The 12,897-nt window shown below is 44.6% G+C and overlaps 1 protein-coding gene across 1 annotated transcript in view; it reads right to left on the reverse strand.

The window, feature by feature from the left end:
- The window catches only part of LOC124152542 (ATP-dependent RNA helicase dhx29-like), a 78,479-nt gene extending 66,140 nt beyond the window's left edge, over positions 1 to 12,339 (reverse strand). Inside the window, exons 1-5 of the mRNA XM_048394355.1 lie at positions 12,153 to 12,339; positions 9,201 to 9,274; positions 7,611 to 7,724; positions 4,329 to 4,458; positions 3,603 to 3,742 (exon numbers count right to left, since the gene is read on the reverse strand). Coding sequence (XP_048250312.1) covers positions 3,603 to 3,742; positions 4,329 to 4,458; positions 7,611 to 7,724; positions 9,201 to 9,274; positions 12,153 to 12,219 — 525 coding nt within the window. The 5' untranslated portion in view covers positions 12,220 to 12,339. The remainder of the gene's footprint in view (positions 1 to 3,602; positions 3,743 to 4,328; positions 4,459 to 7,610; positions 7,725 to 9,200; positions 9,275 to 12,152) is intronic.
- Between the last annotated feature and the right edge of the window lie 558 nt (positions 12,340 to 12,897).

Below are 12,897 nucleotides of genomic sequence, written 5' to 3' on the forward strand. Positions count from 1 at the left end.
ACTGTCATGTGTGTTGACGAGCCAAGCAGCTAGCGACTGACATGTGTGTTGACGAGCCAAGCAGCTAGCGACTGTCATGTGTGTTGACGAGCCAAGTAGCTAGCGACTGCATGTGTGTTGATGTGCCAAGCAGCTGTCAATGACTGTCATGTGTGTTGACAAGCAATGCAGCCAGCGACTATCATGTGTGTTGACAGGCCAAGCAGCCAATGACTGTCAGGTGTGTTGACAAGCCAAGCAGCCAATGACTGTCATGTGTGTTGACGAGCCAAGCAGCTAGCGACTGCATGTGTGTTGAAGAGCGAAGCAGCTAGCGACTGTCATGTGTGTTGATGAGCCAAGCAGCCAATGATTGTCAGGTGTGTTGACGAGCCAAGCAGCCAATGACTGTCAGGTGTGTTGACGAGCCAAGCAGCCAATGACTGTCATGTGTGTTGACGAGCCAAGCAGCTAGCGACTACATGTGTGTTGAAGAGCGAAGCAGCTAGCGACTGTCATGTGTTTTGACGAGCCAAGTAGCTAGCGACTGCATGTTTGTCGAAGAGCAAAGCAGTCAATGACTGTCAGGTGTGTTGACAAGCCAAGCAGCCAATGACTGTCATGTGTGTTGACGAGCCAAGCAGCTAGCGACTGCATGTGTGTTGAAGAGCGAAGCAGCTAGCGACTGTCATGTGTGTTGATGAGCCAAGCAGCCAATGACTGTCATGTGTGTTGACGAGCCAAGCAGCTAGCGACTGTCATGTGTGTTGACGAGCCAAGCCGCCAATGACTGTCATGTGTGTTGACGAGCCAAGCAGCTAGCGACTGACATGTGTGTTGACGAGCCAAGCAGCCAATGACTGTCATGTGTGTTGACGAGCCAAGCAGCCAATGACTGTCATGTGTGTTGACGAGCCAAGCAGCTAGCGGCTGCATGTGTGTTGAAGAGCGAAGCAGCTAGCGACTGTCATGTGTGTTGACAGGCAAAACAGTCAATGACGGTAATGTGTGTTGACGAGCCAAGCAGCTAGCGACTGTCATGTGTGTTGACGAGCCAAGCAGCCAATGACTGTCATGTGTGTTGACGAGCCAAGCAGCTAGCGACTGACATGTGTTGACGAGCCAAGCAGCCAATGACTGTCATGTGTGTTGACGAGCCAAGCAACCAATGACTGTCAGGTGTATTGACGAGCCAAGCAGCCAATGACTGTCAGGTGTGTTGAAGAGCCAAGTAGCCAATGACTGTCATGTGTGTTGACGAGCCAAGCAGCTAGCGACTGCATGTGTGTTGAAGAGCCAAGCAGCTAGCGACTGTCATGTGTGTTGACGAGCCAAGTAGCTAGCGACTGCATGTGTGTTGATGTGCCAAGCAGCTAGCGACTGCATGTTTGTCGAAGAGCAAAGCAGCCAATGACTGTCAGGTGTGTTGACAAGCCAAGCAGCCAATGACTGTCATGTGTGTTGACGAGCCAAGCAGCTAGTGACTGCATGTGTGTTGAAGAGCGAAGCAGCTAGCGACTGTCATGTGTGTTGATGAGCCAAGCAGCCAATGACTGTCATGTGTGTTGACGAGCCAAGCAGCTAGCGACTGTCATGTGTGTTGACGAGCCAAGCAGCCAATGACTGTCATGTGTGTTGACGAGCCAAGCAGCTAGCGACTGACATGTGTGTTGACGAGCCAAGCAGCCAATGACTGTCATGTGTGTTGATGAGCCAAGCAGCCAATGACTGTCAGGTGTGTTGACGAGGCAAGCAGCCAATGACTGTCATGTGTGTTGACGAGCCAAGCAGCTAGCGACTGTCATGTGTGTTGATGAGCCAAGCAGCCAATGACTGTCATGTGTGTTGAAGAGCGAAGCAGCTAGCGACTGTCATGTGTGTTGACGAGCCAAGCAGCCAATGACTGTCATGTGTGTTGACGAGCCAAGCAGCTAGCGACTGACATGTGTTGACGAGCCAAGCAGCCAATGACTGTCATGTGTGTTGACGAGCCAAGCAGCCAATGACTGTCAGGTGTGTTGACGAGCCAAGCAGCCAATGACTGTCAGGTGTGTTGAAGAGCCAAGTAGCCAATGATTGTCATGTGTGTTGACGAGCCAAGCAGCTAGCGACTGCATGTGTGTTGAAGAGCGAAGCAGCTAGCGACTGTCATGTGTGTTGACGAGCCAAGTAGCTAGCGACTGCATGTGTGTTGAAGAGCGAAGCAGCTAGCGACTGTCATGTGTGTTGACGAGCGAAGTAGCCAACGACTGTCATGTGTGTTGACGAGCGAAGCAGCAAGCGACTGACATGTGTGTTGACGAGCCAAGCAGCCAATGACTGTCATGTGTGTTGACGAGCGAAGCAGCTAGCGACTGACATGTGTGTTGACGAGCCAAGCAGCCAATGACTGTCAGGTGTGTTGACGAGCCAAGCAGCCAATGACTGTCATGTGTGTTGACGAGCCAAGCAGCTAGCGACTGCATGTGTGTTGAAGAGCGAAGCAGCTAGCGACTGTCATGTGTGTTGACAGGCCAAGCAGCCAATGACTGTCATGTATGTTGACGGGCGAAGCAGCCAATGACTGTCATGTATGTTGACGGGCCAAGCAGTCAATGACTGTCATGTGTGTTGACAAGCCAAGCAGCTAGCCACTGTCATGTGTGTTGATGAGCCAAGCAGCCAATGACAGTCATGTGTGTTGATGAGCCAAGCAGCTAGCGACTGTCATGTATGTTGATGAGCCAAGCAGCCAATGACTGTCATGTGTGTTGACGAGCCAAGCAGCTAGCGACTGACATGTGTGTTGACGAGCCAAGCAGCCAATGACTGTCATGTGTGTTGATGAGCCAAGCAGCCAATGACTGTCATGTGTGTTGTTGAGCCAAGCAACCAGCGACTGTCTTGTGTGTTGGTGTATCAAGCAGCCAGCGACTGTCATGTGTGTTGATGAGCCAAGCAGCCAGCGACTGTCATGTATGTTTACGAGCCAAGCAGCCAATGACTGTCATGTGTGTTGACGAGCCAAGCAGCTAGTGACTGACATGTGTGTTGACGAGCCAAGCAGCCAATGACTGTCATGTGTGTTGACGAGCCAAGCAGCCAATGACTGTCATGTATGTTGACGAGCCAAGCAGCGAATGACTGTCATGTGTGTTGATGAGCCAAGCAGCTAGTGACTGTCGTGTGTGTTGATGAGCCAAGCAGCTAGCGACTGTCATGTGTGATTTGATGAGCTGACAAGCCAGCGACTACAGAATGTTAAAACCAATGATCACATGGTTCCGGCATGCCAAGGGACGCAACTCTGTACAGCAACACTGTGTCAGCTTGTTCTCATTATGGGCCTCAGTGATACACACAAATGGTATACCAGGATAATGATAGGAAGCAAGTGAATGGTTTTTATGCTGCATTCAACACTTAGATCATGAATTCTATGAATTACTATGTCACAAATAGATAATGATTTTGACAAATGGTGGCCATCTTGGATTTTGGTTGGCTAACATTGTTTTTCTCAATATACATACCAACAGCAATAGTCATGTAACGTTTTTCACGCTTGTATCATCATTTGAAGAATACTGCTATAAGGGCTGCCACAGGGCATAGACCTTGTGGAACCACTGATCACAACTTACGGCTGCTCCTGCGGACTGTGCTTGACTACTTGGGCTAGGGTCAGTAGTTGTGGGTAGGGCCTGAAGTGAGGCATCAAACTGGGGTCTTCGTTTCTGTTCTTCTCGCAGCAAGGTCTGGGAGAAGCCTTCAGGGAGTTCATCTGCAGCAGAGGTAATGCTCATTCTTACACAGCAATGATTCAATGTATTCCTCTGTGGAATCATTGTACTCCTTTGTATGATCATAGGATGTTTGGTTTTACGGCTGTATATTTCTTTCCACAGCAGGGTAAAAAACATTGTTTACAAATAGTTTTTACCCCACCACTTATCATCATGATCATATTCAATTCTGCATACCACATTACCAGATGCGTACTGCACATTAATTTCATAAAAACTCAAAAGGACCACTAATTTTAACTTGTCATAAACGTAGTTCGTTATAAGCATATGTACCACATATATACAGCAAATGGATGGGACCAAGAAATAATTTGTTATATCCGTCAATTCGTTTTAAGCGAGTTCGTCATAAGTTTACTGTTGAGAAATTCTGGAGAGACACCAACATAAGTGTAATTCATACAAAGTTTCACACACCTTATGATTTCAGAGGAGGTGTCAAAATTGTTAAAATTTAAACAGGTTCATGATGTTAAACAGATAAAAGATGGTAGATGGACAAAGTGTCATGTCATAAGCAAACAAAAACTAGAGCCAGAGCCACTAAAATGACCATCCTACCGTTCCTTGTGTTGAGACACAGCCAGTCGAGGGCACTGATGAGGTCGCCACCATGTGCCACCGTATTGTTCATGGCGGCCTCGATCTGCTTCTGAGAGAACCCAGCATCTGACAGGTTGTTGTACAGATCCTAGAAACAACATGACAGGTTGTACAGATCCTTGACACGACATGATAGGTTGTACAGATCCTTGACACAACATGGTAGGTTGTACAGATCCTTGACACAACATGGTAGCTAGGTTGTACAGATCCTTGACACAACATAACAGGTTGTACAGATCCTTGACACAACATGGTAGGTTGTACAGATCCTTGACACAACATGGTAGGTTGTACAGATCCTTGACACAACATGAGAGGTTGTACAGATCCTTGACACGACATGATAGGTTGTACAGATCCTAGAAACAACATAACAGGTTGTACAGATCCTTGACAAGACATGACAGGTTGTAGAGATCCTTGATACGACATGATAGGTTGTACAGATCCTAGAAACAACATAACAGGTTGTACAGATCCTTGACACAACATGACAGGTTGTACAGATCCTTGACACGACATGACAGGTTGTACAGATCCTTGACACAACATGACAGGTTGTACAGATCCTAGAAACAACATAACAGGTTGTACAGATCCTTGACACGACATGAAAGGTTGTACAGATCCTTGACACAACATGAGAGGTTGTACAGATCCTTGACACGACATGACAGGTTGTAAAGATCCTTGACACAACATGAAAGGTTGTACAGATCCTTGACAAGACATGACAGGTTGTACAGATCCTAGAAACAACATAACAGGTTGTACAGATCCTTGACACGACATGACAGGTTGTACAGATCCTTGACACAACATGGTAGGTTGTACAGATCCTTGACACAACATGAAAGGTTGTACAGATCGTTGACACAGCATGACTGTGTGATGACACACAACCAACACAACCAAACATCCAGGCCACACAATCCACACTGTGCGATGACACACAACCAACACTGTGTGATGACACACATCCAATACTGTGTGTTGACACAAACCAACACAATCAAACATCCAGGCCACACAATCCACACTGTGTGAGGACACACAACCAACACTGTGCGATGACACACAACCAACACTGTGTGATGACACACAACCAACACAACCAAACATCCGGCCACACAATCCACACTGTGTGAGGACACACAACCAACACTGTGTGATGACACTTAAACCAACACTGTGCGACGACACACAACCAACACAACCAAACATCCAGGCCACACAATCCACACTACTATGACAAACAACCAACACGGTGTGATGACACATAACCAACACTGTGCGATGACACACAACCAACACTTTTCGATGACACACAACCAACACTGTGTGATGACACACAACCAACACTGTGTGATGACACACAACAAACACTGTGTGATGACACACAACCAACACTTTTCGATGACACACAACCAACACTGTGTGATGACACACAACCAACACTGTGAGATGACACACAACCAACACAATCAAACATCCAGGCCACACAATCCACACTGTGCGATGACACACAACCAACACTGTGTGATGACACAAAAAACACAACCAAACATCCAGGCCACACAATCCACACTACGATGACAAACAACCAACACTGTGTGATGACACACAACCAACACTGTGCGATGACAAACAACCAACACTGTGTGATGACACACAACCAACACTGTGCGATGACACACAACCAACACTTTTCGATGACACACAACCAACACTTTTCGATGACACACAACAAACACTGTGCGACGACACACAACCAACACTGTGCGATGACACACAAACAACACTGTGTGATGACACACAACAAACACTGTGTGATGACACACAACCAACACTTTTCGATGACACACAACCAACACTGTGTGATGACACACAACCAACACTGTGAGATGACCAAAACCAACATTGTGTGATGACACACAACCAACACTTTTCGATGACACACAACCAACACTGTGAGATGACACACAACCGACACTGTGCGATGACACACAACCAACACAATCAAACATCCAGGCCACACAATCCACACTGTGTGATGACACACAACCAACACTGTGTGATGACACACAACCAACACTGTGTGATGACACACAACCAACACTGTGCGGCGACCAACAACCAACATAACCAAACATCCAGGCCACACAATCGACACTGTGTGATGACACACAACCAACACTGTGTGATGACACACAACCAACACAATCAAACATCCAGGCCACACAATCCACACTGTGTGATGACACACAACCAACACTGTGTGATGACACACAACCAACACTGTGTGATGACACACAACCAACACTGTGCGGCGACCCACAACCAACATAACCAAACATCCAGGCCACACAATCGACACTGTGTGATGACACACAACCAACACTGTGTAATGACACACAACCAACACAATCAAACATCCAGGCCACACAATCCACACTGTGTGATGACACACAACCAACACTGTGTGATGACACACAACCAACACTGTGCGACGACACACAACCAACACTGTGCGATGACACACAACCAACACAACCAAACATCCAGGCCACACAATCCACACTGCGATGACACAACCAACACTGTGCGATGACACACATCCAACACTGTGTGATGACACACAACCAACACAATCAAACATCCAGGCCACACAATCCACACTGTGTGATGACACACAACCAACACTGTGCGACGACACACAACCAACACAACCAAACATTCAGGCCACACAATCAACACTGTGTGATGACACTCAACCAACACAATCAAACATCAAGCCACACAATCCACACTGTGTGACGACACACAACCAACACTGTGCGATGACACACAACCAAACATCAAGCCACACAATCCACACTGTGCGATGACACACAACCAACACTGTGTGATGACACTCAACCAACACTGTGTGACGACACACAACCAACACAATCAAACATCAAGCCACACAATCCACACTGTGTGACGACACACAACCAACACTGTGCGACAACACACAACCAAACATCAAGCCACACAACCAACACTGTGCGATGACACACAACCAACACTGTGTGATGACACTCAACCAACACAATCAAACATCAAGCCACACAATCCACACTATGTGACGACACACAATCCACACTGTGTGACGACACACAACCAACAAACATGGGGACCTGACAACCTGTTCTGTCCCCTGACGCCCACAGAGATAAGGTTTTCAAGACCTACAGTGAGTTTCTTGGTGGACAGCCTCTTGGACACATCTCCCTGGACCTTGTTGTCCTGCTGGTGCTCCAGGATCATCTCGATTATCTCCTGCTCCAGGCGGTCCGGGATCACAACCTACACACATATTGACATCATAACAGGATATTTAGATATTTTACATGTTCAACACACACTTGTTTTTCAACCTGATTGTCATCATAAAGGTTCAAGGTCTTTCAGTCACTCAGTCCCATTCACATTCCTGATAACTTGGCATCATGTGCACATGTGCAGATAATATTTGGATAGACAGAGACTTGCAGATGCTAAGGTAGGGCAACGGTATTTGGAAATTCCTCATCCTTTCAATGTACAGTGAACTTTTTATGGAACTTCTGCAGTACTCGGGTACTTACAAAAATACATTTCATTTTGTGGCATCATTTGAAAATCACAAATTGCATTGATACAGAATCGAAAGTTTCAACAATACCATTTTAGTAGCTGAATTCAACAGCTGAAAATCAACATCATGGACTTGACTTGATGTCAAGTTACCATAGTTACGTGTTGAAATGTCATTGCGTTATGTCATATCATTCCTAGTCTCACTCAATGGGAGAAAACCACTTCTCAGCCTGTGTTCTACGGGTATTCCGGGTAAGAATATGGGTCCCAGGGAACCTGTGCTTGTAGAAAGAGGTGATTAAATGGATCTGATGTTGAGGCTTGGTCAATGTGATTGCATGTCATCTTATCCCAGTTGCGTTGATCAATGCTCATGATGTCGATTATTGGATTGCTATTTACATACCACCGTCATATAACTTTTTTATATTGTTTCGTGTAACAACAAACATACAAACAAACTTCCTAAGAACTAGAGATGAGGTGAGGAGAGGCTAGGTGAAATGGAGTTTTATCTCGCGTTCAAGATGTGTGTGTGTGAGTGCACGCCTGTGTGTGTGTGTGTGTGTGTGTGTGTGTGTGTGTGTGTGTGTGTGTGTGTGTGTGTGTGTGTTTGAGTGCCTGTGTGTGCGCATGTGTGTGTGTGTGTGTGTGTGAGTGCATGCCTGTGTGTGTGTGTGTGCCTGCGTGAATGCGTGTGTGTGTGTGTGCATGCCTGTGTGTGTGTGTGTGTGCCTGCGTGTGTGTGTGTGTTAGTGTGTGAGTGCATGCCTGTGTGTGTGTGCCTGCCCGTGTGCATGCGTGCATGCGCGTGACCCTGTACTAGTCCCGAATGATGCCGATAGTGCTAGCCCACTGAGATACCACTTTAACATGAGTACCCCACTGAGACACAGCATACCAACTCCGAGCTGACCAGTCCTTGTTTTAGCCCCTCAATGTTGTGTGCCAGGAATGGTAACAACAAATACCAACATTTTAGGTATTTTGGTATAATGTGGTTGGGGATCGAAACCCCTGACCTTCCACTCTCTGGGTGGTTGCTCTACTACTAGACCACAGAGGCGGTCCTAAACTAGAAATGAAAGATTGAGATAACACTGTGTGCAATGATCATGCTGATACATATTTACATAATGACCATCTTGTAAACTACTTTAGGTACACATGTACACTTCTCAAACAAATATGAAATGAGATCACCTTTGGCTGTTCGTCTTTCTCATGTCGATGACTTGAGGAAGCTTCTGTCTTTGACAAAGCATACGTCTTCTTAGCTGAAACCAAATCAGAGTGTGAGATCAATAATCATGACAATTTGGTGTATCTTTCTTTTTACATACATGCTACTTGCCATTGCCAGACTTGAGGAGAGAAGCGGGCCTGGACATCACTAAACTGCAATCAGTGAGTAAGTGCGTTTTCTTTAATGTCGCTTTGAACTGAATTTTTCATTATATTATCATAAAGCCCGAATTGATGCAAGTCTTAGACGTTACCACTTTGTTGGAACCCATGAGTAACTTGCTGACATACCTTGAAATATAATCAAACCTGGACTCAAAGCCAGAGATGCAACTTTGCACAGCAAATTGTGGACCACCCATGCCCCCATCAATCACAGACTTCATAAGAGGAAAAGAGTTTTGAGAAACTTGGATTACCCCAACTTGCAGTCTCAGAGGGTATTAGTGAACTGGCAGTCTCAGAAGGTATTAGTGAACATAGTCAATCAAACCAAATTCATCAGTTTACTTAACATACTTAACAATGAGGTCTTTGATGGGCTTCAAGAAGATGGAAGAACATGAATACATGACACTTTTTATGGATAACAACTTCTTTTATTCTCTGTCATGACATTTGACATTTCAGCTGATGAAGGGGCAAGAAGTAGCTCTCAAACATGGTGACAAAGAATAAAAGAAGTTGTTATGGATAGAATGGGAGCACCTTTAGAATACAGTACCACAACTTCTCGTGAGGACGGTCTCTGCCGTAGGTCACATGTCTCAAAGACAAGCAATCAGTTTTTGTGAGAATCCATCGGACACAAACTCGCGACCTTCAGATTGTTAGCCTGACAGCTAACTGACTGAGCTACGTCCACACTGTGAACCTAAGTGCAAATTTACCTAGTCATGCCTACGACATTATGGTACTGACCGAAAAGGGTCGACTAGGTGCAGACCCTTACGAAGGATACGGGTAGGCATGGTGTCTCGTGACTTTAGTCTATCGACACTTACGAATGATCCCGATGCCATTTTGCACACTCGTCCCATTCCGTAATCTACAAGATACCGAGTGGCGAGGAATGATCTGATATGGCGCGAACTGAAAACGGATCCAGGCATCAGACGTCAGACGCCGAACTCGCGAGTACGCATGAATGACGTGTTATTTTATAATACGTCGGGTGGATTTTGTGACAGAAAAGTGTGGTAGGGAACACTGTAAGCATGATGTGGATAATAGTAAGGAACGAGGGAGACATGTGTATGGCTAGTGACGACACAAAGGTGAGTTCGCTTTTGAATCAGTACTGAAAAAATGTAGCCGGTGAAAGTGGCTTGTGTGAATGGTGAAAGTGGCTTGTGTGAATGTTCCAGGACAGTTTCCAGTAGCCAAAGTATTCAACACAAAACCATTTCATTCTTTTTACTTGATGTTTTTGTGTGAAGAATATTAGGAGCCGCTGAAGATTCTATAATAGAAACTAAACTGGTAGATTTACCGAACCCTAATGATCGTGAAGGGTTGATTGATCGTAAAGGGGATCCAAGGGCTAAGGACAGAATTCGGGTAATCTAATAGCCAGTAAACGGGTACCTAACCCTAATGATCGAAAAGGGGTGATTGATCGTAAAGGGGATCCAAGGGCTAAGGATAGAGTTCGGGGTAACCTACCCTAACACTAGCTATATTTGGATGTGTTCAGCGCCAATAGAATGTCCCTAATAAACTACATTCTTGTGCATAATGAAAATTAATGCACCAAAAAATAATATATGTATATTAGTTCCCATTTATAACCCTTTTAGCCACTTGAATTACAAGAAAAACGAAATAAAAATTATATAAATAATAAAAGTGCTTTCGTAAACTAACGCTTGCTATAAAATGCGCGGCCGCAGGCTATATTCAGTAAACAAATATTCAAAACACTCCACAGCGCTTGGCGTATTCAATGACATTTCGTGTAGTGATGATAGATCACTGGGAGGAGCTTATGCACACTTGATGACTCCTGACGTCACAAGGCATTGTTTCGCGGGTGTGACTGGCAACAAAATACTACAAATTACGTCATAGGTATTGTCACTTGTTTGAAAAGTTTGTGGTACTGTATTCTAAAGGTAGGCCCTTTTATTCTCTGTCATGACATTTCACCTGATGAAGGGGCAAGAAGTAGCTCTAAAACATTGTGACAAAGAATAAATGAAGTTGTTATGGATAAAAAGTGCCATGTATTCACGCTTAACAGTGTTTCAAAATAATCATGCTAATGATGAATATAAAGAGGCAGTTTGTTTTCTGTTGAATATATTCAAGCGCAGATATACTATTTTCTATAAACATCACAATTTATTGTATGCAAACTCAGCTACCCTTTTCTCTTCAACAATGTTTAAATGTCATAATTCACTATAAATAATTCATTTCTAAACATCACAATCTTCCCAAACCTATTCCATTTTGTGGAACTTTCCTACAGGCCCAATAAGTTGTGATGCTTACTGAAAATAAGACAGCTGAGCCTGAACGAACACACGTCTTGGCGACTGTCGGACACAATCGCGGCTCCTGGCCACTGTGGTAACACCACCACGGCCCTTCGAGCAATTGTAATGTAATGGTCACAAATTAATTGTCTTCATTTTCATGTCTACGTCTTGCCTCGAAAGCAGCTCAAGAACTAAATGGCCTAGCTACTACTTGAGAACACACTAACATTCTCCATTTCATGCTGTGTTCGACCTGGCGTTTCACCATATTATTTCACCTACCACTCAAAACTCCCGAATCACGTCATTTGAACCGAATCAACTTTAAAAGAAATATTTATGAAAAACCCAAACATTCATAACAGCAAATCATCAAAACAACCTGTGGCTGTGGAAGTGCCAAAATATATAACAGCTCAATACTTACCCTTTTCATCTTTTTTCGCTAATTTGTCAATTGCCGTCAAACTCTTAGCTTGCTTCTTTTTCCCCATTTGTGATACAGCATTCAAATGTCATATATCTAACGCTGCATTTATCTTTACTTATTACATATTGATACTACACACACAGTGATCCCCACTCAATATTTCACATTGGCCATGGGAGCTGACATCTTTGTAAGGGACGTAACTCTAAGGATGATGAAAACTTGCCAGCCACACATCATATTCAGTGGGCTTATAACAGTAAAATACTAATTAAAAAATGCTCTTAAACGTTTAATATTTGTTTTCCTTTCAAATTACCTATAGTATAGCGTCTATATGAGAGTCTTGTCACCATAAAGCCTGTATAGACGCCTGGTGCATGTCCACACACCACCCAGTTTGACAACATTTGATAAATTACAAACGTGAGTAGGTTGTTAACGCCGCACTCAGCAATATTTCAGCAATATGACGGCGGTCTGTAAATAAACGAGACTGCGTCTGGACTAGACAATGCAGTGATTGACATTATCGTGTCTGAACTCAGCACGCCAACATCGATACCTACTTCAACTACATCGGTAAGACTTCTGTTGCGAGGAAAACTTAATTATGATAGTTGACGTCATATCCTCATGAAAGTTCCTTCGTGGGAAAGATAAGTCATGAATATATGTCCCCGAGCATTCCAGACGTGCTTGAGTGAAGTCTTGTTTCGTTTGTGTGTCAATGATAAAGAAT

This window comes from Haliotis rufescens, unplaced genomic scaffold (genome assembly GCF_023055435.1).
Source record: "Haliotis rufescens isolate VD_foot unplaced genomic scaffold, xgHalRufe1.0.p SCAF_13, whole genome shotgun sequence".
NCBI lineage: Eukaryota > Metazoa > Mollusca > Gastropoda > Lepetellida > Haliotidae > Haliotis > Haliotis rufescens.